The sequence below is a fragment of the Miniopterus schreibersii genome (genome assembly GCF_964146895.1).
Source record: "Miniopterus schreibersii genome assembly, chromosome: 18".
Taxonomy (NCBI): domain Eukaryota; kingdom Metazoa; phylum Chordata; class Mammalia; order Chiroptera; family Miniopteridae; genus Miniopterus; species Miniopterus schreibersii.
The window spans coordinates 21,318,490-21,346,121 of NC_138121.1; the positions used below are offsets into that span (position 1 = coordinate 21,318,490).

Genomic DNA, 27,632 nt, shown 5'->3' on the forward strand with positions numbered 1-27,632 from the left:
TCAACCAAACCGAGTTTTGAAGGATATTTTTGTTTCATCTGCAATCCTGGATAACAGCCAGACTCCACACGGCCTGGCCGCGGAAGCATCCATCAGAGCATGAGTGCTGGGGCCCTTACCGATCATGCAGACCAAATACTGGGATTTCCTGTGATGGGCTCTGGAATATGTTGTTTGTGGTGATTTGGCCCATTTTCATCTCTAGTTCTATGCTTAGTTTACTGAGAAGCACCCATTTTGAATAGGGCCTGGAAGAATTCCACAGCTCCTAGAACTAGGGGCTCCATAAATATTTTTTTTCATATGTTTTATAGTTTGAATTCCATATATTCCCCAAATAATGGATACCTGGATTCCAATTCTGGAATTTTAAAAGTTGGCGATGGAACATAATATATAGCAAATTCATTGCATGGAACCCAGTTACCAGTTGGCTCCTCTAATACTGACCAAGGGCTTTGATTCATCATGGAAACTAATTGAAATTGATAGTAAGTTCATATTAACATAATACATGCAGTTCTAAAGGTTCCCAGAACTTCATTGTTGATCATAGATTTCTACTTTCTTTTCTCAACTTTCTGTCTCCAGCATAATTTAAAGAAATTAGACTTTCTTAATTAAAAAATAATAATATAGGATAGTGATGTTTAAAAGAAAAGAGTAAAAGATTAACCGTTTTCTATCCCCTCTTTACTTTTTAAACATTTGAGGGAGAAAAACCTTTAACAAATTTAATTATTTTCATTTTTTACTAAATTACTTTCAGGACTTGCACGTACTAATCCCAGATATAATATTCTTGGATTCCTGTTCCAAATTTTGCTGTCTCAAATCCTTCTATGGAAGTGGGTGGGCTATACATTATAAATAAGTTCCCAATTTTGAGGGATACATTACCCTGCAGACCAATGTGTAAATTATAGCTCAATCTTTCTTTCTCTTCTCAGTTCAACTTGAAGAATAATGTTTTAGCCAACATCTCTGCACTGCTCTTTGCTCAACATGAGAAATCCATTTCTGGTTTGCCTAACAGAGGATCATGTTGCTTTGCTTTTCTACACAGTGCGAGAACTAAAAGGAAAGAAAAAACAGAGTAAGATTTTAGCTGTAATGAGCCCTCTAAGTCTAGATCTTAATTATGACTTTTTAAGGAAAAATTTTTAAAGTCTAAAAGTTAATTTTTTGCCATCCCATACATTTTCCATCTTAAGTTATTAAAAAAAAATCATATTGTGAAACATTTAATATATTTAGAAACATCAGGGATGAGCGCTATCCTCACAGGTACATTTTTTTAAATCTCCTGAGAATTAACTCCTTTGGCGCCAATGGCTTTTATATAATTCTTTAAAACTATTTCTAAAATACATTATATACTGTCATTCCTTATTAAACAAAAATGCTAACTGGAAGTCATGGGATGCAGTACAGCGCTCAATACACTTTTTTGTAAAGCGCTAGAGAATATTTTAGGCTTTTCATGCCATAAGATCTCTCTTACAGTTAGTCAGCTCTGCCTTAGTAGCATGAAAGCTACATGGACAATATTTAAATGGATGAGTCTGACTGTGCTTCAATAAAACTTTATTATCAAAATATGTGATGGGCTGGATTTGCCAGAGGGCCGTAGTGTGCCAACCTCTGGTGTAGTGAACGGAAGACAGAGTTTTGGGATCAACTGAACTTGGATTTAAATCCCAGCTCTGCTACTTACGAGCTGTGTGGCCTCAGGCACACTCTTAGCATCTCTGGGTCTCACTTTCCAGATCTATATAAAGTAGATTATCACATACAAGCCTTTTAGGGTTGTTGAGGAGAATAGCCGTGATGTATGAAATAATCAGACACAGCTCGGTGCACTGTGCCTATGACTTACTAATATGTATTTGTTTATTATCTTGATCCTAACATGATTTGGGAAATTTTAAAGACTACACATAGTGTGATAAAATACAAATAAGGAATTTACTTAAACAGGGAAGGGGGCTAGAAGTAGACTAGTAAGAGGTGATCATAGAGGAGGAGTCTATCTCATAAGGTCTTTCACATTCATTAAAAATTGGGCCTAAGAATGAGCTTTGAGATTTGTGGCCATCAAGAGAAGAGGGGACATCAGCTTCACGTTACCCACGAGCGATAAGCATGACAAGAAACAAACAGAATAGGTTGTCACTGTAGTGATGCTCCACTGAGGATCGCAGAGTACTTATTGCTCTACTGAGTACCCCCCCCCATTCATTGTTACTTAAAGCTGTAGACTTGAGACTACTTCAGTTCTCATTCAGAGTAAACGGAGAGACTGTTTTCTTGGCCTTTGTTACATCTGTTTCCCTGGCTTTAGGCAGCTTTTCCAGGTGATCAGAGTTACCTTAAAAGCCACCCATTTTGAATAAGTGAGGTACAGTGGGACATATTAAAGATAATGACCTTGTGTACCCTGGGATGCCAAACTACTCCATGTGCCACCCTCTCCACTCCTTCTCTGTTTATTTTTAAAATTTCCCCTCCCCCTCATTATTTACTCAGTGCTTACAACAGCACCAGGAACTGAGCTGGACTCGGGGATTAAACCATCTCCATGGCTTAATGGAGTTGCCATCTCACTTCTCCGGCACCTTGTCTCTTTCTTGCAATAGTCATGAAGCTTAAGGACATCTTCATAACTCTGCATGACTGTGACCTTCAAAAACATATCCTTGATAGAGAGGAAAAATTATTCAATTAATTTAATTAAGGGCCACTTAGCAATTAAGTTTGTCAGAAAAAAAAAGTTTCCATGAGCCTTTTGCCATCATTAAAAGTCATCACTGCTAAGGAGTACATGAAAATGTGTTTGAATTAGCCACAGTGATGTTTGCAAAATAAACAGTTTTGATTCCCCAACAGAATTCAAAGTTCAGCCGTCACTATCATGTTTCGTAGAATCAAAGTGATGTATGTTAATTGAAGACACAAAAAAGCATTTCCCCTCCAGGAAGAATAAAAACCCATCTTTGGAGGGTAAATACGATTACGCCGAGGTTGCCTCCTCCCACACTCCTCATCCCACCAGTGCATACATACATAAGCCGGTGTTATGTCTTTAGCGTTAGCAAAGAATATTAATTTTGTTACTGGTGTTCAGCAATGATCTCTTAAAGCACTGGACAAGAGCACAAGCCAGCAAACTTTTTCGAAAAGGATCAGATAAATATTTATGTAAGTATCTTGTCTTTCTGAGCCAGATGATCTCTAGTAAGCACTCGGTCAGTCTTGAGTGCATCTTGAGAGTTGAATGAGACCATTGTAGTACAAAAGGAGTCTCTGATAAAGTGTAAAGGATGACTAGACATGGCTGCGTTCCAATAAAACTTTATTTAAAAATAAAAACAGGAAGTGGGTTGGATTTGGGATTTGGTCTGATGGTTGTGGTTTGCTAGTCCTTGGACTGGAACACAGTGTCTCTTGAAATGTAACTCATTTTAATAGCATCCTGTCTCACGATGAGAAATACATGCCATTTTTCTTAGAAAATGGTTTATGCTAGGACTGGTCAAGATAGATAAGTATATATAACCATTGTTGTGTGTGCATGGTCAATTTTAATTCTCTGTGGAAAGTGCTGTGATACTTCGAGGCTGAACAAAGAGATGAGTTTGAGTAGAACCGTGTGCCGTAGTGAGTTTGGGGAAGGCAGGTCAACCACCACAACTAAGTATTATTTATTTATAATGAATACACTAAAGTCCTAATTGGAACTTGGAACCATATAATGAAGATGATGATGGTGGTAATTATTAAAATTTATCACCTATTTATTATGTGTCATGCACAGTTAAACACATGCCATCCCATCTTATCCTCATGAGGACCCAGGGGGTAGGTCAAGAATGGTCCTGTCTTATGGTTCAGCCTAATACAATGATGAACCACATCTCATAGATCAAGAAATGGAGGCTTAAAAAGAGGTTCAGGACCTTGACCAAGGTTATTCTAGCCAGTTGGTAGCGAGACTAGAACTTAGTTCAAAATCTGCCCTCACACTGGGCTCAGCTTAGACAGTAGTTTGGAGAATCAGAAAGATCCATCTCATTTGGGAAATGCGTCATGTAGGATGCGTTGCTCTGGAGGAAATTTGTCCCATAAATAGGATGGATGACCACCCTTGCCTACTAGGACGATTATTAAGGTCACTTCAAGGTTGAAGGAGATGCTTCTTCCAGCCGATTTTCTATCACCAAGAAGAAATTGTTTTTCTGAAATATGTGTAAAAGCGGTTAAACTAGCCCAACAGGAGAGAGGCTCATCCCCTCCGTTAAGGTGCTCAGACTGTTTCCCACCAGATATCTAGAAGGCGTCCCTCCACGGAGTCTGTTTAAGCGGAAATGGCAGCTATTTACTCTTGTTTGCAGTCGAATTTATACATTTACTCCACATGTCAGTGTTCATTTCCCTTTTTTCCTACTTGTCTTCATAATGATGCTGATCAGCTAGACACGAGAAGACCAAAGGGTCATTTTGCTATTCACACATCTGAGCTGCCAGAGTGATTGCTCTCAAATGCAGACTCCTGCCTGACACTGTCCTGTGGAAAACCCTTTGGCGAGATCTTGCAAAGGCTGTACTTGCTGGCGTGGCCTCTGGGATATGGCTCCTTACCCACCTTCATGTATAGCCATGTCCTCCCAACCCTGTGCCCCTGTACTTCGCCTCACACAGAGCTGCCTCGGAGTTCTGCCTCCTGACTGGGCCACACCCCTCCGACCTGTCCCCTGGATGGCTTTCTCACGTCCTCTACAGGGCCTGCCTCGTTCCCTCCTCTTTCCTCTACACAGTGGTTCAACTGGCAGGTCACTTCTTGGGTCATCGACCACACGCCCAATCATGGTGCTTGGAATGCTTTGGGGATGCTTTTTTCTATATTGATTTTTCTTTGTTAGACTGAGCACCAGAGAAGCAGAAACCTTGGCTAATTCATCTAAGTCCTAGCTTTGAATCTCTGTTCCACAGCTTACTAAGATGGTGACCTTGGCAAATGCCTCAGTCTCTCTGAGCCTCAGTTTCTTCATCGCTGAAAGTGAGAGAGGATGGTAATAGCCCTGTGGAGTGGTTGAGAAGATTAAATAATGTAATTAATGCTCTTAAAACATAGTGCCTGATACCTAATAAACAGTTAAGAAACTTTAGCTTGTATCGTTATTTTCACTAGCATCATCCTTTGCAACTCTTACGTTTAATGTCTTATTGTTAGCTCAAGGAAGGGTGTGGATGGACATGGACGGATGGATGAGGGGAAGAATGGGTTGGAGAGAGGGAAGGAGGGAGGGAGGGCAAACATATAAACAGTTAAATTTAGTGGCCAAACTTTTCTTTTAGGGTATCAGTTCTCAGCCATTTAAAGTTCTTGAATCAGTACCTCTTTGGGTAGCATGGAGGTTATACGTTTATGGATCTTAGAAAACAAATTTTGAAGTAATCAAATGTACAATAGTTATTTTAGGCAAATACCACAAATGTTCCCTTCTAGGAATCTGTGAACACATTTATCCACTAGGAGCCACGGCTTCCCCGCTGGGGCCTGGGCCGTGTGAACAAACTAGCCTGGCATTGCTTGGCTTGGATAGGGGCTGCCACCTCTGAGCCCTGCCCAGCCTGCCCTTTGGCCTTCACTGAGACCACCTACACAGCCATTGGCGCAGCAAATCTGTGATGTTAGGGTTAACATTTGGTTACTCTCAGAGAATTCTTGGTTTATGCAAGACTTGGGAAAAGCGTTTCAGCCTCTGTGGTTCAGAATTATATTTCCCAAGTTGGCCCACGAATGCAGCTTGGTTTTTCTCCTTGTACCATCTAACCACCCCTATTGTCACACTGGAGTTCTACTTTTACATAATTGACATGTTGGGAAGCTTGTGCTTAAACCACACTGAAATCACATTTTAATAACGTGGGAGCCATCTCACCCCCCCTCCCCCCCATAAATTGTTGAGAAGCTAATTCTTGTCAGCCTAAAAACTTGAATATACGTTTGAGATAAATCACCGGTGCTACACTGTGGCAGCCTGCTGAAAATCCCCGAGGAAGATTATATTTTTAGTTGAACTGCTTGTCACTGCACTGTGTTTTTAATACTATGAGTCCTTTCTTTTCTTCATTTTGTAAGAACCTACTCAGTACCTTGTCATTTAGAAAAAATATAAACAGATCCTCTCAATTAGCAGCAAAGTCCTTCGGTTTGCCTTTCAAGCTCAGACTGCTGTTACAGCTCCGTCACCAGCTCAGAATCAAAACGGCGTTTGAGCTGACATTACGCAGTAATTGATAACCAAAAACAGAAAGAAGAAAGAAACGTTTCTGTTGGTCTCAGAAGTATAAGTAATGGGTAAGCTCACAAACAGCACAGCTTTGGGAAACGCATCTTGGCAGAATGTGTCCTGCCTAAAAGGACTGCAGTGCCTGAAGTTCCCCCATCAGCTCCCCAAACTCTCGAGGGACTGTCTCTTGGGGACAGTGGCTCTCAACTTGTCCATGCTGTCGCAGCAGCCTGGGATTATTGTAAGTCACTGGTGCCTGGCTGCTACCCCCAGACTTTCTGATGTAAGTGTTCTGGGGCGTGCGCCGAGCTTTTGGACTTTCGGAAGCTCCCCGGGTGATCTTCACGTGCTGCTGTGTGGGGCGCTGAGCACAGCCCAGCCAGCAGGCCTCGAGTCCTGGTTCCTCTGCCCATTCGTCGGTTGATGAACCTCTGCGCTGTTTATACTTTTTGGTTATTATGAATAATGCTGCCATGATCATTCATGTACAGGTTTTTATCTAGATATACATTGTAATTTCTCTTGAGCATATGCTGGATCGTATAGTAACTTTCTGTTTAGGTTTTTATCTAGATATACATTGTAATTTCTCTTGAGCATATGCTGGATCGTATAGTAACTTTCTGTTTAGGTTTTTATCTAGATATACATTGTAATTTCTCTTGAGCATATGCTGGATCGTATAGTAACTTTCTGTCTAACTTTCTGAGGAACCGTCAAACTCTTTTCCGCAGCTGCAGTGCACTATTTTACATTCCCACTAGCAGTATCTGGGGATCCCAGGTTCTCCACGTCCTTGCCAACACCTGTTGTGGTCCTTTTTTTGACTTAAATTACGGCCGTCCTTCATTATAGCCACGTAGTCAGTATGACGCGGTTTTGTTACATGTGTGTTTTTGTATTCAGACATGTCTTTTTCTTCATACTGAGTATGCTGTGGGCACTTTTTCATGGTATTAGATACATTTCTCTAATTTGAATGTAAACTTATCTTGAATTTTGGGCTGCTAGGTTCTAATTTTTCGTTACACTATGATCATTCCGCACATACTTCCTTTTGGATCTCTTGTTTTCTTAGGATCGGTTCCTACAAGAGGGGTTTCTGAGCCAAAGCATATGGATATCTTTTAATCATCTATGAAACCAAATCACCCTCCAGAAAGGTTACACGTAACTTTTTCTCACCCCTTCCTCAAAAACTAGGCAGTAGTATTAAGATCTGAAGCATGAGTTGTACAACTTGCATTTATTAATTCAGGTCCAATGTTTATTGCAAAATGCAAGATTTCTGTTTATGAGTCATCAAAGTTCTTTTCTCAGTTGCTTTTCAAATCATCTGAGGCCATGGCAGCCACGGAGAGGAGAAACCACTTCCTGGCAGCGACAGAAGAGAAATCTTAGGTTTCCTTCCACTGGTGAGGAAGCGTGGGATTGCTCAGTGGCACTGAGTAGTGAGGGAGTGGGCAGAGCACCGGGCTGGGGGTCGGGAAGGACTGGCCGTCATTCAGCTCTTTTCATTTATCATTTCCCGGGTCATTCTTTGTCTTAGATGGTGGTGCCCTCGGCTCCTCCTGCTTGATTCATTTGCATGGAAGAAGCCCAGATCCTGAGTGTAACTCTGCTGATTTTTGGGGAACTTCTTCTGACCCGGCTTTGACACACACAGCAGGACTGGCCACCCTGTTAGAGGGAAGGCTTCACATTGATCTTAGACAAGAAGTAGCTATGGCCCGTAAAGACCCTGATACCAAAACAGATTTCAATCTCAGGCTCCTCAGCCCTGTCTGACCCTCAGGTGTCTTGGATCAAAGCAGATCTTTCTTCCTTCTTTCCCTTTCTTTGGGAGGGTTTCCAAGCTTAGCGCAGTGTTGCATCCGGTCCAGGGTTTTATTTACAGCCCCTTCTCTGCTAGCCTGGTGGAAGGGTGGGTTTGCTACTTAGCACCTGCTTGGGCAGGCAGCTCAACTGCAGCTTCTCCTCCTGCCTTTTATACTGTGCATGACTTCTTGGGGTGGTTTTTGATATGATCACATTTGCCTAATTCTATTTTGTTTTAAAAAGGTTTAAGTGCCTTTATGATTTTCAGGCAAATGTTAAACTTATTTATTTTGATATTATTTTGGAATTTATTTTGGTGCTATGTATAAATAATGCTATTTTATTTTTTAATCTAATGAAGTACATATGTTATCAATAGCTGCTCTCGTGAGGGGTGAGGGAACCCAGGTGGGAGTCACCTAACTCATTCTGAGAGTTTCAGTGTAGGATTCTCAGAGCCCAGGGATTTTTGTTTTTTTTTTTTTAAAATTGAGCAATAATTTATATACTACAAATTCATCTCTTTAATGTGCATAATTCAGTGGCTTTTAGTGTAGTCACAGAGTTGTACAACCATCACCACTGATTCCAGGACATTAGCATCACTCCAAGAAGAAAACCCCATACCTGTACCCATTAGAGGTCATTCCCTATCTTTCTCCCACCCCCTCTAGCCCTAGGCAGCCACTAACCTACTTTCTGTCTCCTCTGATTGGCCTGTTCTAGACATTTCAGATGAATGGAATCATACACTATGTCTTCTTTTATGTCTGCCTTCTCTCTTTTTTTAAAAATTTTTATTTATTGATTTGAGAGAGAGAGGAAGAGATTGAGAGAGGGAGAGAAACATCAATTTGTTGTTCCACTTATTTATGCATTCATTAGTTGAGTCTTGTATATGTCCAGATGACCGGGATTCAAACCTGAAACCTCGGCATATTGGGATGATGTGCTAACCACTAGGCCACCTGACCAGGACTGTGTCTGGTTTCTTTCACCTGACAATGTCTTCAAGGTTCATCCATGTTGTATCCTGTGTCAGTGCTTCATTGCTTTTTATAGCTGAATAATATCCCATTGTGTGGACAGACCACACTTTGTCTGTTCATCAGTTGATGGACTTTTAGGTTATTTCCACTTTTTGGCTACTATAAATAATTCTGCTATGAACAATTATTCTGATTGTTTGCCCTCCTAGAAGACATCATAATACTTAAGGGTGAAAGGTGTTGGAAGGTCGGTTGGTGGGGACAGTGAAACTTCTCTTTGGAGATCAGGATTCGTTTCAGTCTCAACACTTAACACCCTTTCTGAGCTCCTCTTGATGGAGTTTCCACTGGGACATGCCCAGTGGTCCTGTAATCACTGGAGAGGCACGTGCCCTGGCGAGACGTTTCATACGTTCAAGTCTATGATCATAGCCAACAAGAGACCAAGATGTTGAGTGACCCCTATTTGGTTTAAGAAGAGAGCATTAGCACAAAGTGACAGACGGAATCCAACTTGGGCTCAATTATTTTGTAAAGATTTTTGTTTATTTGACCTCCCCTGACCCAGGAAATAATTCTAACCAATCAGTGCTGGCTCCCTTTGACCCCGGGGTCTGGCTGCTTTACAGCCGATGACAGCGGGGCCACACTGCTACCACATCTGAATTAATCCTCAACTCCAGAGCTGCGTGCTGTTCTCTGGCAAGGTTGTATTTCTTCATTAGCTATTCCCAGGACCCTGGGAGTCCCAGAGGATGTCAGAGTACATTAATTTTTATCATAACACGGAATCTTTCAGGTCTGAATGGCAGCACAGCTGTCAGGGGCTTTCTGAACTCTGTTACAGCTCCATATATCTCTAGGCAAGGAAATTTACAAAATGTATGAGATGTTTTATTGTTTGAGTGACTTGACCATGCTCTTAAGCACATCCCCCAACTGATATTTTTTTCCTATTGTCCATGTAAGTTCACCTCCACCATCCCACATTAAGACCCCCTCCCTTCATTGTAACTGTGTGAGGTATGTTCGAAATAAACTCTGCATAATAGTAATGAAATCATCTTTGGGTACTTACAGCTATTCTACAAATACATATAAAAAATGAATGTTCCCATGATTCTTTCCGCAGAATATATGCAGGCATGGTATGGCAGAAGTTCATAAATAACGCCTTGTAATGCTTGATATTGTTTCATGTCACAGAATACACTTAATTTGAAAGAATGCTGGTGCGTTTCTGGAAAGGCTAGCTATTTCCTCATCGCCTTTATTTTCCCCGCTTACCAACTGAGTACAATGCTTTTGGGAATACATGTTCCTTAGAGAGGGTGCCCAGGCATTATTTTAACAGAAGTGTCAACAAATGCCAGGGATCCCCTATGCTCAAGACCCTGTGTGGACGCTGTGTGGTGTGGACACCAGAACCTTCCCGCAAGGGAACCCCCGTCAGAGACAGAAGGCGACATTTTCAGGTGTAAGAGTAAATCCGTTCTTCGTAGGCACAGCCAAGTAATATTCCTGGATAATTCCAATTTCTTAGTAAGGGATGTGTTTTGTAAGGCCGCACGGACTTTTCGTTTAGTGACTCCCACTGCTGGGCAGCCTAACTGTGCGAGCTCTGTGAGCCACGGGGCTCAGCTCCCCAGAGCTCACATATCACCATTCACGCTTAACATGTTCACAGGCCAGTATTCTATTTGTTGTAACACATGCTAATTTAAAACTCCAAATCAGAGGAGCTACCCCACTTAGTAGATGTTTGTGCGAAGGATGAGGTTGAGAGGAGCTGGTTCCCAGTGCATTCTCAACAATTAAATACAGGGCATCCTTCAGTATGACAGAAATCAGGCCAGTGGCGCGTAAATGACTGTATCGTGGACCATGGTGACATAGAGACTGTGTGGGTCTTTAAAAAGGACTGACTGTATACATGTAATGCTTTAAAAAACAAGTGACAATGAACTTAATAGGTGTGCACAGAGATGCAGAGAACTTCACAAGTGATGTTTAATTTTCGGGGATTCAGTAATTCAACAACTTCTATTGTAGGTCAAGCAAGGTGCTAGGCGTGGGGGCACAGGGGTGGCTGTCCTTCAGAGGTTTCTAGTCCACTGTTGTGACTTACTGTATTTTCTGTGTGGGAAACTGGGGGTCATGGCAAAAACAAATTCCCTCTGCTCTCAATCATGCCAGCCCGTGCCCTCCCCATCCGCCAGCCTCTTCCCTTCTTTCATTTATATGAATGATGTTCACATTCTCTGAGTTCCCTTGTGGAGTTTACTAAACTCCAATTTGGCCTCCCCAGACTTCTTTCACATCACAAGTGAATTTTCTTAGGACGGGACCATGATTCATTTGTCAGATGAACACAATGGGAATTTGCCAAGGGAGACTTGGGTTAATTTGCATTTTCTCAATCTGTGGGAGCTATGTTCAAGTGAGGTGACTAGGTCATGAGCATAGTGGAAGTTATTCTTACTCTCCCCACCCTTCCATCTTTATTGTACTTATCATTGATTGTCCACTTTATTAAATATTCTCAGAACCCAGGGCCATAAAGTCCCAGTGCAAAGGGCAGGAAAAAAATGGGAACGCCTGGAATTGTAACACCAAAGAATCAGACCTGCGCTTGAGATATGCCGGTTGGATTAAGTGCCGTTGGTGGCATAATTATCAAATTATTGCATTTTCCCCCCCTAGAAAGCCCCCTTGGAAGAATAGCATGTGGCATATTCCTGTTACACATTTGCCCCCGTTCAGAATCAATGAGGTTGCGAGTTGGCTGCCGGGACTGCATATGATGAAATGGGAAAGTATAATCGAGATAATGGACGTGAGGCAAAAATTTAAGGAAATAACAAAAACAAGAACGTTTCCATTTTCTGTTAAGTGTATGTACTGATGTTCTGGAATTCACTATAAGAAGTTGTAAATGGTGCATGAAATGAAAAATTCCTGGTGGTCTCCAGGGGACACAGCCAGGGCTCTGCTCTATTCCTGCTGATTGGCTCGGATTATTTTCTCTGTTCCAACTTGAAAACAAAGCGCGGCCAGGCTATCTTGACAGCAGAATGCGCTCTGGGTTAATTATTATTTCAATACTGGGTGGTGGATGTCCCTCACATTCTCAAAATATGTGGCGCCTTTAAAATTTAGGAACACAGCTGGGCGGTCACTGAGCGCCTCAGCTGATGCTGGTTTTATGTGTTCCTGTTTCTCTTGTGTTATTTGCTTTAAAATATCCTTGCCTGTTTATCCAGGACCTTATCTCCCAGAGTTACTGAGTAACAGTATGGGAAACAGTACATAGGTATTTTATAAATGTGGGAGAAAATTATATGCATATTTTATATCTCTGAATTATTGATGGGTATCGTGTTCCAAAGTGTAGCTCAAGCTCTAGGAAACAGGCAGCTTAGGAAAAGGAAACGGTCCCATCTCTGCCACGGCCCGGGCCACTTACCATTTTTCTCTAATTCTCACAACTATCAATCAAGGTGGGTGTTATCATTCCCTTTTATCATTTTTATCGTCGTGAGTTCTAGAGGTGAATTACATTTTTTTTCTAGTACATTACAGCAAATAAGCACTTCTAAAAAAGTTTGCCTGTATACCACCTAAAGTCATCTTGAGTTTTACTGGTAGCATCACCTGCATGTTGGGCACTGTGGTCCTAGTTTTGGTGGATTGCTGGAGTGTAGAGAACCTTCCCCGGGCTTGAGGTTGCTGTAGGAGAGAATGGTTATGTTAAGTTTTATCCTGCCATCTTTCAGTTGAAAATAAACCTGCCTGAGTTATTTAAGCAGACTGCCTGCACTTTGGAATTCTATAATATTTCCCCCCTTCCTTTTCTGGGAGAAAAAGACAGAGGAACACAAGGGAAAAACTGAGAAATAGTTGCTTTGGGGATTTTGGGTCCTTAGGCCCTTTCTATTGAATTTCAGAATATTTCCAAGTAGTATGAAATCATGCTACTCACTTGAGAAGTGCCCCAGATGGTGGGACACTCTGTTTCAGGGGGGAGTTGAAAAGTATTTTCCTTTATATAACATTCCACTTGGCTCATACTTTTGCTGTGTCTGAAATGGAATTCCCAAGAGCCACAATGGTGTTAACATTCCTCGGGGTGTTTATTTAACCTGTGAAAGTCTGCCTTGTTTTTTGGGGGGGAGCATGTTACAATTCGATTTACAAATCTTCACTGTAACTCAATGCCGTGATGGCTGCTACTGCTCCTCACGCTCTTTAAAGTTCACTTCTCAGTTCTCAGGTTTGAAATTGTGCATCTGGTTCTTAGGTTCCTTGAGTCATAATGGGCTGATCTTATCTCCAAAGCATTAATAACTCTGTCTTATTATCAGCTAGAACCAAAGCTACTTGTTGCCTCCTCCTTATGTCTTTTTTATTTTTTATTTTTTTTAGGGAATAATATATTTGTTATTATTAGACCAAATGTCATTGGGACGATAGCATTGATTCAGATGTATCCATTCAGGATGCACAAAAGGCTTCTTACTACATGCAAGACCTTGGACAAACACAAAGACCTCTCTTCCCTTGGACATTGATTGTTGTCTGCTGGCAGAGACAACATTTGTACATGTAGCACGTGATAGAAAGTGTTAAATAATGTAGGGATGGACACACCCCAGGCAGAATGGAAGGCCAAGCCTTCTGGGAGATGCTGAAGCTCCGAAGTTGGTGTTCAGTAAACACTCCGGCAGGCTGGAGTTGGGCGGTTGCTAGTTACTGCTGAGCATTCAGAGTAGTCGACAGGGTTGAGAGTGGCAATGGACGTTTGTGGAGGATACTAATGGGATCCTGGACCCCCCCCCCCCCCCACTGGGCTGGTATCTCTAGTAGCTTGTTGCATTGGTAGGAACTAGAAGGTAAGGGAACTTGGGTCTCCGGTCCATGCAGCTGACTACCAGTAGCAAGTCAAAGGATCATCAGTTGTGTCTGTCTTTTTGTCAGTCACACTACCAACCTTGTAAAGGTCTAGGGAAGGTGTTTAGGAGCTTCAGAAGAGGGAGATATTGCTTATTTTCCAGATGAGGCACAAGGATTCTTTGAGGAAGGAAGTGCCTTCTGAGTAGGCCTTGGGAGATGGAGAGGGTCGTGCATGACGTGTCAAATGGGTGGCTGGGACCGAACGAGGGGTCCTCGCAGATCCATCTAAGTGGAAAACTAAAAGAAGACAAGAATGCATTGTGACAGTGTTTGAGTGGGGATCAGAAAGAAACGTGATACAAGTGTCATGAATTTCTATACTGTCCAGAAAGCTCCATTCCTGTCATCACACTGGGAGAGAGTCAGTTTGGAGGTGGGCTAAAGTTCAAGCATATCATCCCCTTCTGACTTCTTAGTCTCATGATAGCACTGCTGCTCATAGCTGCGCAGGGTGTGCCCTGAACAATTCTGGAGGGGCGCCATCCAGAGACACCACTCTCTGTGTGCAGCCCCTTGGCCTGCACTAGTATGCATTCCTATTGTCTTGTTCTCAAACCTGTGCATTTTTATGGCTAAAAAAAGAGTTCAGTGGTAAATGTTCTGGATTTGAATTCTCACTCCTTCAATTACAGACAAGAAACCTTTTTGAAGCTTACTTTTCTCATCTGTAAAATGGGGATGATGTTGTCTACCTTATGGGTTGCTATGATGATTAAAATAGACTATTGACATACTAAGTCCTATCAACAATGGTTTCTCAGACTGAAATCATATGAATGCCCCAAGCAAGGGAAAATGGCAGACCTTTTTAGGTTCATATTTTCTAGGCCTGTGTGATCAATTAAACAGGCATGTACTGAACATCCCCTATGACCAAAGTCTTATGGTCAGTTTTATTTGATGACAGAACTGCAGGACTGCACCTCTTCTGTTGCAACACTTAGAAGTAGGTCCTGAAAATTATATAAGAAAGGATTTTTATGATCGATCAGAACATTCAGGGAATCTTTCCCAAGACTAGCTTCAGCAGTTGCCTAAGAATTATGCAGATACTAAATGTTTTACAAATTCAGATAAGGGGCCATTCTTTTAGTAGGGGTGGTCCAGGAAATTTCACAAGAGAGGTGGGATTTGAACTAGCTCTTGAAAGGACAGGGAGACAGTTAGCATGAGTCCTGTGGAGATGGCCAAACATTCTCTGACGTCTACAATGGATGTTCAATTTACCTGTTCTTTCTGCAAATAGAGTTTTAAAATTCTTTTCTCAATTGTTTCCCTGGAACTCAGAGCAAAGCATATCGTAAATAGTCTATGCACATTTTACCTGAGTTTAGTTTAAGTTCAGCAGTTTTACATCAATCACATGTCAGGGGCAAGGTGCTTTGCAAGTCGCTCCAGAGGTGTGGAGATGAATGAGGCCAGGTTGCTGAAAGTCCTACTGGGTGTGGTTGGTACACAGACACTCGAATGCAGCACCCTGGGGAATGTGATCAGTTCCACTGGAGAAACACAAAGCACTATCGTTTTTCTCTGTTTTTTAAGTTAAGGTGCATTTTACATGTAGAAAAATTCACCGCTTTTATTGTACAGTTCTCTGTGAGTTGTGACAAACACACAGTCATGGACTCACCACAATCAAGATATAGAACAGTTCCATCACCCCCCTCTCTAAATTTCCCCTGTGCCCCCTTGTAGTAATTCCTGCCTCTTACACCCAGCCCCTGGCAACCATTGATTTTTTGCTGTCCCTAGAGTTTTGCCTTTTCCAGAATGTTATATAAATGGAAGTATTCTGTGTGTAGGTTTTTGGATTTGGCTTCTATCACATAGCATGATGCATGTATTAGTTATCTGTTGCTGCTAAATTATCCCCCAAACCTAGTGACTTAAAACAGCAAACATTTATTACCTCACTCTGTTAGTTTTCTCTTGCGGTTGTAATAAATTACCAAAAATGTATTGGCTTAAAACAACACATATCCAGGGTGTAGGAATACATATCCCAATCACTGTTATATAACAACATAAAAATATTATAATAATATAAATAAATCTGCTAATTTGATACGTCAAAATGATCTTTTTAAATTTTTAGTAGAAGTGGAGTTTAAGAATGTTAAATCTTGTACTGGCTATTTGTAATTTAGTTTTATAAATTTTAAAAATGTCTTTGTCAATATTTCTGTTATACTCTGAGAATGTTTTTAACTTGGCCCCAGTATTCATGAATAGCCAAGTAAGGGAGAAAGCAGAGGTGGCAGGCAGGTACAGGCTATTGCAGTGATAAATCTAAAGACATAAGAAGGAGACACATGGAGTAACAGTCATAGTCTTAGCTTGGGTTCCCTAGAGATCAAGCCTGCGATGGGGACGTTTGCTCAAATGATTTATTGGGCGAGTGCTCTCAAAGGAAGGAGGGAAACAGGTTGTGTTCAACTGGAAGCTGGTTTCAGCCTGATCCTATAGGGAGCTCTGGAGAGGGAATTATAATTATACAGAGTTGGTTCTCTTGGAGAGCACCTGGCTGTGGGGCATGACTTTCCAGATATGACGGTGCCCATCAGCCAGGGACAATTTTCTGAAGAAATCAGTGCCCATAGCAGTTGGGAATGGGCACATGGGACTCATAAATCAGAACGAGACAGAACATCATAGCGCCCACTCCATTGGAAATGTAAAGGGCTGGACAGAACAGTATAGAGATCCTGAAAGATCTAGCGATGTTGGCGTTGATCAGTCGTAGAGACTCTGGGAGAAGGTGTGATAGCAAATGTTTCTTAAGTGTTTATCTCGCGTGACTGGTTACAGAGAATCTCCCATTGCAGGAATCAGAGCATCTCGAACGGGGGAAGACTTGAGGAGACAGGATGAAGGGTTTAGATTTGGGGTAGGTAGGAATGAGGTTCTGTAACGTAGGAGGGATAGAGGGCTGGGGCTGTGGGCAGGAAAGAGATCGCCAGTGGAGATAAGTATTTCAAAGTGATAGACCATAAAGTGGAAGGGGCAGGCTGGTGCACCTCGAAGGAGCCCCAATATCCAGGAGATATCTTTCTTTCCCTTTCCAGCCACCCCCTCCTCGTCTGTCTTCCTTTCTCTCTCTCTTTCCTCCACTTTCTCTCCTTCTTTCCTGATTTTCTCCCAACAAATGGTCAGAAAATCGGAAAAATCTGATTAGCCTGATAGACAGCAAGAATGAACGAGTGGAGAGGGAGAGATTGAAAAAGCCAGAAAGAGAGGGGATAGTCAATGGATGGGAATCTTGAGGGCTGTATACCAGAAACTAATGTTGTACTGCATGTCATTTATCCCTGAATTAAAGAAACAAAAGGAAGGAATGGGAAGAAAACTTGGAGATCTGCCGTCTAGAAGCCAGTAAGCTACAGCCTTTGGACTAGGACCCTCTTTTATTTACTAGCACCATTTAGTGCTCGTTCCTGTGAGAAGTATCACTTAAGGCTACTCTGGACAGAAAGCTTGGCCACTTGTCACTCCCATTGGTGACAAGCAGCACTTCCCACTGGTCAGCCATTGGAACCCTACCCTCCTTACTCTTTAATTTTTTTTTATTTTTATAATGATCACATTTATAAAAAAGAACTTTATTTATTTATGTATTTATTTAAAATATATCTTTATTGATTTCAGAGAGAGGAAGAGAGAGAGATAGAAACATCAATGAGAGAGAGTCATTGATCGGCTGCCCCCTGCACGACCCCAACTGGGGATCGAGCCAGCTACCCGGGCATGTGCCCTGACCAGGAATCGAACTGCAATCTCCTGGACCCTAGGTTGATGCTCAGCTGCTAAGCCACGTGCAGCCAGGGTTAAAAAAAAAAAAAAAAAAAGATTTTAAAAATTGATTTTTAGAGAGAGAGGGAGGGAGAGGGAGAGGGAGAGAGAAACATCGATGTGAGAGAGAAACATGGATTGGTTGCCTCCTGCACCTCCCCCCACTAGGAATCCAGCCCTGGACCGGGCCCTCACCCTTCGATGACAAGGGATGATGCCCCACCAACTGAGCCACACTGGCCAGGGCCCACCCTCCTTGCTCTTGAGTAGTTGTTCTCTGGCCCACTGACATGTTTTGGCTCGAGAGGGTGGGAGTGCTACTTTCTACACATGCTCCCCAGCAGCTCAGAGCAGGGCAGGTAGGAGCTTTCTCCAGGGCTCCGTGGGTAGTTCAGAACCACAGAGAGTGTACGCGCACACTCCCCCCCGCTGTAACCTCCAGGTCTACACAAGGGGGACAGCCTGTCCTGTCCTCACTCCCTTCTCACAGACCAGAACCCACCAAAGAAGGGGAAAGCTCAGCCCCTGAAAGTGCTGACTAATAGCATTGACTGTTATCCGAGTGATACTACTTTTGTTTCCATTCTGTCTTTATAGTGTGAACTCTTTCCTTTGATATTTTGTAAATATTCATCATCTCAGAGCCTTTTGAATTGCAATGGCTTTTGGTCAAAACTGAGCAAAATTTGCCATTTGAATAATAAAAACCTCATTAAAGCAAGGCTAAAAGAATTCCTTTCCTTTTATGCAAGCCAATGAAGTGTCTTTACAATTAATAATAATAAAAAAAGTCTAGCACTTTATAGTTTCATATTCCATAAGCCTGTTTTTAATTAACGGAGGTGACAAGTTTCAGGCACAGGGTGCATATTTTGCCTCTGGTGTTGTGCAGTTAACATTAACGAAGGGCATTGAAATTTGGTGAAACAGGAAGGGGTGGCCCAGGTCCTTACGGGTTCATGCCTCCGGGCTGAGGTCTTTGGGAAGCAAGTTTCTTTGCTTGATACAGTTTGCATTTTCTTGATAAAATGAGCAGGCTGGGATAAAGGTGTCGTAATCAAAAGGTTATGTTGCCCAAATCCCAAGTGCCCAGGCCTGTCTTAAAGACAGGGAAACACTGGAAAAACAACTTAGAAGAGTGTTCTCTTGTGGATTGAAGGGAAGGGCAGAGTGACTTATCCTGGCAGATACCTCGCAGGGTTCCGGGGCTTTGCTTCCCCATTTTTCTGTTGTTGGATTTTAAGCGGCTTCTAGTTCATATGCGGTTTTTAAAATTCTAGCTAACTTGTAATTGTCACTCATCCTTATGAGTAAACCTTTATGTACATTTTGAGTATTTCCTTAGGGAATAGTCTTGGAAACTTGTCTAGTAGACCTGGGAAAACAAGGACCTCACCCCCAGGGTGACCTTTTCTCCCCGATCATATCACTGGCCAAGAGATTTAGACTCCCTGCCCTTTCATATGGCTGGTCATGTGGTTCCTATCCTCTCCTGACCTTTCCTCCCCTGGCAGGTCACCAGTCGTGTGGTAGACCCCCCTCGGAGGAGGACCAAGGGGCCAGAGAGTGGCCTCATGTGACTTCATTACAAGCCCTTGCACAAACACTCCCTTAAACATTAACTCCTAGGGATAAAATCTAGGCTCCAGTTGTATTTCAGCTTCAGGCCCAGAAAAACAACAAAACCAGACAAATGATGCCATGGATGACATCTCCTTTGACTCACGGCCCCCTGCCCTGGGGCTGAGAATTGGATGGAATTAAGAAGCACAGATTCAGTTAGGTGTAGGTCCTAGGCTCCAACCAAGGTGACCAACACATTCTGGTTTGCCCAGTATGACTCTGGTTTTAGCACTTAAAGTCCTGCATCCCGGGAACCCCTTTCCTCAGCAACCCCAGACAGTTGCCAACTCAAAGTCCAAGCCCTTCCCCATCAGAGTGGTTTAAGATGCGACATTCTGGGGCACCCCATTTTCAAGTTACTGGAATCTTGAAGATAGCAAAGAATTGTTTATTCCCGAGGGAGCATGAATTATCCCTGACTTTAGCGTGTTTATGCCTGCACAACACTGGCTGTTTTATTTTTCAGGTCTCTGCATGTGCTCGTGTGCAACGCGGCGGCTTTTGCTCTACCCTGGAGCCTCACAAAAGATGGCCTGGAGACCACCTTCCAGGTGAATCACCTGGGGCACTTCTACCTGGTCCAGCTCCTGCAGGATGTCTTGTGCCGCTCAGCCCCAGCCCGGGTCGTTGTGGTCTCCTCGGAGTCCCATAGGTGGGTTAGAATTCCATGTTTTGTTCACTTGTGGCCCTCCTCGCACCGGCTAATACTCTCCCAAGGCTCTCTTTCTGAAAATAATTTTCATCAGTCCTACTCTGAAAAGTGTGGGTGCACTCGACCTGGCTTACTTAAGTTTTCGAGGTTTTTTTTTTTTTTTGTGTGTGTGTGTGTGTGTGTGTGATTGTGGGAGATTATTTGGAGGTTTCGTCTATAGCTATGTAGATTGTTTTTACAACTCTACTTCAGGCCCCTCATTGATTTTGCTTTGAGAAGGAATAATAATTGATTAAATCTGAATGCCTGACCTTTATTGATTTGTCATTCAACAACTTCAACATCTCACCAAGAAGAATGTGCAGTTATTCTAGCAGGAGAAACAATGCAATTAAAGACTGCGAGATGAAATCCAATTGTTTTATAATGAGAAATTAGGGAATTCAATGCAGACATTAGCTGTGTAATTGTAGGAAGGGAAGTACTGTAGTTAGAACATATTAGAAATCTGGCCATGCCTCTTTTGGTTAAAATTTCAATTAAAACATCAGATGGCACTTCTTTTCTATCACCATTAGGAGAATATTCAATTGAGTAAAAAGACATTTGAAAATTTCATCGTATTTTCAGCATATTTGTTTCTAGAGTTGGATAAACAACTGTTTGTCTGAAGAGAAGTACTGGGGAAAGACAAAGGACTCGCTGGGTGAGGCTGGATTTAGTGCATGTTGGGGAGATTTTCCTGGTGTGGTTGGGAGCTTTCACTCCTAGCAAAGTAGCTGGAAAAAATAATGCTCAAGTGCCTATTTTCTTCCCTTCTTCTCCGCCATAAGTCCTGAAATGTTTTAGTGACCCAGAATGAAGCTTATTTTTTAAATCACGCTTCCATAAAATGTAACCCCTGGGACTTGGAAGAGAGAGACCAGCCAAGGGTTAGTCTGAAGCCTTTATCACTCCCAAACACAGGGGCTTAGGGTGTAAGTGACATGCTGCGGAGAGATTTACTTCTCCCATTTTAAATTTATGATGGCTGAAATGAAAGGAAAATGCCAGTAATAATCCTCCCCTGTGTTCAAAGACACGGAGCATCTAGTAATTAAGCGGTAACAAAATCTGGACATCACTATCTTTGCAAATCACATCAGGTTTGCGAAAGAAAGTGGAGCGGCCCTGTTAAGGAGTGAGGGAGGCTACCGTGGGGGCAGGCGCAGGAGAGCGCGCTCCGGAAATAAATCTGCCAGCCCCAGCCGTGTGCCAGATGTGGAGGGCACCATGGGATATGTTTAAATGAGCTGGTATTTAATGGGAGATTACGTTGAATTGTCAGCTGCTCTCTCCCCTTTGTAAATCTGTATCTCAAACGGGTATTTCCTGGGACGTCTTTGTTCTCTCCTTAACTGCAGCGTAATTCGTTCCTACCTTGGAGATCTGAATCTTAATTTCATTTAAAAGGTGAATTGGAAGGAAGGGCCTTGATCCGTCTGATTTTGTAGGCAAGGCCGTCCTGAAGTGTGCTACGCGAGGCTCGCTCCTGTCGCGTCGTCGGCATTGGTTTTCTGCCTTCTGATGATCCTTTGTACATGTTAAAGGGTATTCTTGCAAAATGATCGTCCCCCCAATCTGGTTTGTTTTTTACACTTTAACTGCCCCCCACGGCACGGGAGAGCCAGTGGGAGTACTGGGTGCACAGTCCCGGGAAGGCCCTTGCTTACAGCTCAAGGACGCAGAGCCCGAAACTGCGCTGTAAAATGGGAGTGTTGATATCTAATTACCTCCATAAACCTTGGCGAAATCTCTTCCTTGGAGTCAAGACCCCCTGGTAGGGGAAAAATAAAGTCCTATGTTTGCAGAAAATATTATACCAGACTGCCCCAAGGCAAAATATTTATGAGCCCCCCTGCGTCTCCGCTGTATGTTTGTTACTTATCTGGAGTCTGAGTGAGTGACTTGAGTTTCTGCATACCTAAAATACATCATATGAAAATGAGAACTTGACTTCCTTGCTGTGAAAAAATTTCGGATAACAATGGAAATAGAAAGAAAGAGCACGGCACTGGCTGAACAACTCTAAATGGGCACAGCTGTGTGGAGTGTGGAGTCGTACACTTACACACCACACACACACAGCTTCCAATGCAAATTCAGGCTTATTCTTTCAGCATACTAGCTTTTGTCTATATAAAATCCACCCTAATTACTTTAGTTTGGAAATTTAAAAATCCTCAGTTAAAGAAAAAAACGGGATCAGCGTATATAGAAATACAAGCGTACAAGCCAGAGGTCCCCTCAAACAGCCAGTGTTAATGTCCAGAGAGCAAATGTTAACATGCCAGTGTATTGGTAGGAGGATCGTTCTATTAAGACGTGATTACTTGGCTTTGTCAGTTTTTCAGCTTGAAAATAGAGTAGGCAGCCTTTGAAGAGTTGTTTTACTGCCTCTTGAGCTGAGAGGTGAGTAGGGTGGTTTTTCAGGAAGCCTGTCCTGGCTCAGAGGAATCAAAAGCCTTGCCCACACTTCCCACTCGCTGCAGCACTGTCAATACGAGCTAATCGAGCCCTAAAAATGGGTTTGCTGCCCAGGAGATGAGCGACGGGGCAGGAAACCAGGGGTCCACTCTGTGTGCAGAGTGGGCCTGATATTTGGCAGCTGTGCTTCCTTGAAACCTTGCTTCAACTTGGTTCCATGTAATTTCTTATTATGCTCCATGTATGTGTGTGTGTGTGTGTGTGTGTGTGTGTGTGTGTGTGTTTGCCTTGTTTCTAGATTGGGGGCTGTGCATGAATCACTTCTCTCTTTTTAGGAATTTAATCTACCCATTGTGTCCCCTGGTCATGAGACTTCTGCATTTTTCTTAAAAAAACAAAGCAGCGAGCTCATTCTAAACATACGAAAGTGCCACAGTCAAAGTGCCACATTCTCCATTCTCTCTAATGAAGAACACAGACGATCTGAACCTAATGGTCAATTTTGCCTTTAGAGCAAGGCTCGAATAAAGTTTTTTGTTATAAGGGAGACTTGCTTGGCCCTTAGTTTGTTCTCTAACTTTGTATTTAGTTTATACTATGTGCCCCTTGGACTCTTTTTTTGGGTCATAGCTCAACCGCACTGCTCATATTAAGGAATAAGCAGATCATTCCATAATTTTCATTTTACCTTTTGCTTTTGTTTCCCAGAGAAGCTATCTAGGTTACTCATGTACTTCCTTGTCACTCAGTGCAGATGCCCAGAGGTAATTTAATGAAGCAGACCAGGTTCTTAGCAAAGATGAGACCGTCATCCAGAAAATTTTGTTTTTATCCATTTTTCAAAGGGCAGTCACTACTTTGTCTTTATGTTGCTTTTTTGAAAGAAAGAAAGAAAGAAAGAAAGAAAGAAAGAAAGAAAGAAAGAAAGAAAGAAAGAAAGAAAGGAAAGAAGCAAACAGCTGGTGTTTAACGACTCCATCAGACCCAATTATAAAACATCAACTACTTACTTTGATTTGTGTGTATCCATGCCATGGGTATACTTAAAAACATTAGACTCTGCCAGAACTCATTTTGGCTTTGTTTATATTTGTCTTTTAAACGTATAAGACTATTGATGGCACCTCACCAAGGTTGTAACCCCTTTATAATCATTAATTTTTAATCTGGAAAAGAGTCTTGGAGGCAGCGAGACTCATCTATATATTTACTTGGATGCTTAAATGAAACTATACAGGACTCAAGCGTTGGCTAAAATAACCGAGGAAAGCCCCGTCAAAGGTTAGCAATGTGATGTCTTTTGGCTTCCAAAAGCAGCTGCCCTTTTTAAAAGATGCTTTTGCATGTAATTTAATTATCCCTGAACTTCCTGTTGGAGGTTTTGAGAAATATATGTTGGAGACGGGGGGTGTTCAGCATGTTGAGACTGCTCCATTTAGGAGTTTGGGCCTTTAATTAGTCTATCTTTGAATCCAGTTGGTTTATATGGTTAAATCACCATTCTCTGTTTTTAAGGTTGACTTTGTTTCAGTATTTGCACAATCGAGTTTTCAGTGGTCTTGTAGTTTTGCAGACTTCCAATAAAAATTAAGAAGCTGTATCAGATGTCAGAGATTGGCTGCTTCATGTCATATTTTCTGTTTTTTTTAGATTTACAGATATTAATGATTCCTTGGGAAAACTAGACTTCAGCCGCCTCTCTCCATCTAAAAACGACTACTGGGCCATGCTGGCTTACAACCGGTCCAAACTCTGCAACATTCTCTTCTCCAACGAACTCCATCGCCGCCTGTCCCCTCGAGGGGTCACGTCGAACGCAGTGCATCCAGGAAACATGATGTACTCCTCCATTCATCGCAACTGGTGGGTGTACACGCTGCTGTTTACCTTGGCCAGGCCTTTCACCAAGTCCATGGTAAGTGAGCGGCTTCTGTGGCCACAGACACACTCACTGTGCCTTTAGGAAGGGTCCTAGAGAAACCCAGGCACGTTGTCTTCAGCCTCTTTCCTCTTGTCGTGACGAGTCTGGTCTTGCTAATCACGTCATTGAGCCTATTAAAGCCATTGGAAAGGGCCCTTGAACACATTTCAGTCGACTTCAGATTATACCTGTTTCTCTGAAGGTGTCTCAGAGGATTGGATAGAGATGTAGTTTTTCAATATTGTGTTGGTATGGCTCAGAGTCTTGATGGTGATGATTGGTTTTCTTCCGATGTGACTTATTTGTTTATTATTATTCAGAAAGTGCAGTACTTGGAAACTGTGTCTTGCGTTAGTAGGTGGAACACGTGGACTTGTGGCCGTTGAGCCACCAGCTGGTGTGATTCCTTTGTTTGCACTGAGGATCTGTATCTGATGCCTACATTCTTTTCTTAGTGGGTGTGAGCCTCGCCTGGGGCACGCGTTTTATTCCTCACTTCCCCAATGCTGAATTATTTTGGGTGAATCACACTACTGCAGTTAGATTTAGAAGTGTTCGCAGAGGTAACGATGACGTTTTTATGTTTTTGATGGTCGTATAACAACCATAACTAGAAACTTCCTCCATGAAATCATTTCAGTAAGAAGTAACTTAAAAGAAGAATGCGCATTTTAGACAATAAATGTGGTGCAGTATTTTTCTAAACCACAAATTTTAATCTGGCTATTTAGTATGGTAGCCACTGGCCATGTATGGCTATTGAGCCCCTAAAAAATAGCTAGTATGGATAAGGAATTACATTTTTATTTTTATTTGATTTGATTTACTTTTAATGTAAATAGCGGCATGTGCCTAGCGGCTGCCCTGTTGGAAAGTGCGGTTAAATAATGCGCTTAGCACAGCGCCTGTTGTATCGTAGGTATGCAGCGCTTCTTGCCATGATGGTTGTTATTTTTGTCCTGAATATTACTTTGGTTCTGAACAGTGTTTTCCAAAATGCAATTGCTGCTAATGGATATAGGGGTCATGGAACTAAAGAACTCTGTAAATTGGGAGTCTGCTGGTGGTGGGTGGGGGACCAAAGACCCAGGGAGAGGGTACGCAGGTGAAGAGAGTTTGGTTCCAACCTGTACACTTGGTCCCTGCAGAAACCATTGTTGGAGTATACTTTTCGTGTTCTTGTTCCAAGTGATTGGAAAACAGCGTCTTTAAAATGTCACACATGCCCGGCCAGGCGTGGCTCAGTGGTTGATTGTTGACCTAGGATCCAGACGATCAGGGTTCGATTCCCAGTCAGGGCACATGCCCGGGTTGAGGGCTCGATTCCCAGTCGGGGGCGTGCGGGAGGCAGCGGATCAATGACTCTATCTCATCATTGATACTTCGATTTCCCTCTCTCCCTCTCCTTTCCTCTCTCTGAAATCAATAAAGATATATTTATTAAAAAAAAAAAAAAAGTCACACATGTACTTTTTTAGATAAGCCTGTGACTTAGGAAGACTATGAAATACGTAGCTAAATTTAGATACTTAGGAAAATTCTAATAGTGTCTTTACACATTTAGGTATTTGGTGGTATTTCCTAGCCATTAGGGTTCCATATGAATAGGTTTATAAAGAGGTGGAGCGGGAACGACTGACTTACTTGTCAAACTCACAGCAAGCACTTTTCTTTCATAAGCATTTAGGACTCTGTTTTCCGAGGAGCACCCAGCATGCATGTAGACCTGGGACCACTGTGTTCCACTGGTGGGGCCAGACGGGGCTCACTGGAAAAGCCACCGTGTGTTTCAGCCTTCTGGCTGTCGCTTATTGTTGCTTTTACAGTGAGAAGACTTTTGTTTCAGGGATGAAGTGTGCACTTTCACCGTTGTAATGCAAACACGTTTTTGGAAGTAGGCCAAGCAGTTGCGTTCCCATTCCTACCCCTTGTAAAAGTTGGATCCCTAAATGCTCAGGAGGAAGCTCAGGGAGATCACCAGATGGCTAGTGTTCTGTGGGCTTTGTCACCTCTTCTGCATTTTATTTCAGAGAAAGTGTTTTCCTTTGGACGTGAGTGTTGCTGGAGTGTATATTCCATTGTACAAGGTCAGGGAAATCAGAGACACCCCCCGGCCTTGTGCTTGGAAGCCCTGCCTTTGCTTCTCCACTATAGCCTGCTCCCTTAAGCATTAAACAGCAGTATCGTAATATCAATGTCCCTTTTTTATTTGCTGTGACTTGCTGTGACTATGGTGATTTTAGTTACAGTAATTAGGTCACCCTTCATGGAGTCAGGCTATTTTAAGTGCCTCTTTAAGGAATATTGTTGCAGATCAGTAATTTTACAATTGGATGTTCTTGTGTAACTTTATTAAATGTAATCTGTCTTTTAAATGTTGCCCTTTTACAGTTATACATTTCTAATTGTTGCTGTAAATGCATTATCACTTTGAAATTAATTAATTTTTCCATTTTGGCCGCCTGCAGTATAATAATCACTAATGAGAAACTCATAGGGATTAATTCTCAGCACAGCGACCCCCACTGGTAACGCCGTGTCTCTGCCACCACTTCCTCTTGAGGTCTAGAGGACAAGATAGAGTCCTGGGGGTCCTGGGGAGAGAGTTGTGTTCCCCCACCCTCTAATTTATGATAAAATAACAATAGTAGATAAAATGGGAATATGATTTTTTAATGTTTAAAAAAATGCAGGATTCTTCAACTAGCTGCTTTTGCAGCATCTTCAAGGAAGCTGAAGTTTGCTGGGAGCCTTTAAATAATGAAGTCACACCCATCATGTGTGCGTTATATGTCTATTTTCCTGTCTCTGTGCAACTTTCTGTTTCGTTTTATGCAATTGAAATATTCTAAAATTATATTTTGCATATGTATTCATAAATATATATTATACGGTAGTGTATATGATATATTCATACACACATACTGCTGTATGGGGCCTGATTCACAAAACCAGGCATATTGTATCCTCAGGGATAATTTTGGCTATTTGCAATTGTTGCCCAGTGGGATTCCTTTAGATTCCTGGCATCCTCTCAGGTAAGATGAGGCTCCACAGTGCAAGCCAGGCACCATAGGCTTCATATATATCATCATATAGATCTTCATGTATCTCACAGCCCTTCT

The 27,632-nt window shown here is 42.3% G+C and overlaps 1 protein-coding gene across 1 annotated transcript in view; it reads left to right on the plus strand.

The window, feature by feature from the left end:
* Window positions 1-27,632, plus strand: part of WWOX (WW domain containing oxidoreductase) — an 861,667-nt gene that overhangs the window by 220,686 nt on the left and 613,349 nt on the right. The window contains exons 7-8 of the mRNA XM_081118786.1: window positions 19,935-20,120; window positions 24,237-24,501. Coding sequence (XP_080974912.1) covers window positions 19,935-20,120; window positions 24,237-24,501 — 451 coding nt within the window. The remainder of the gene's footprint in view (window positions 1-19,934; window positions 20,121-24,236; window positions 24,502-27,632) is intronic.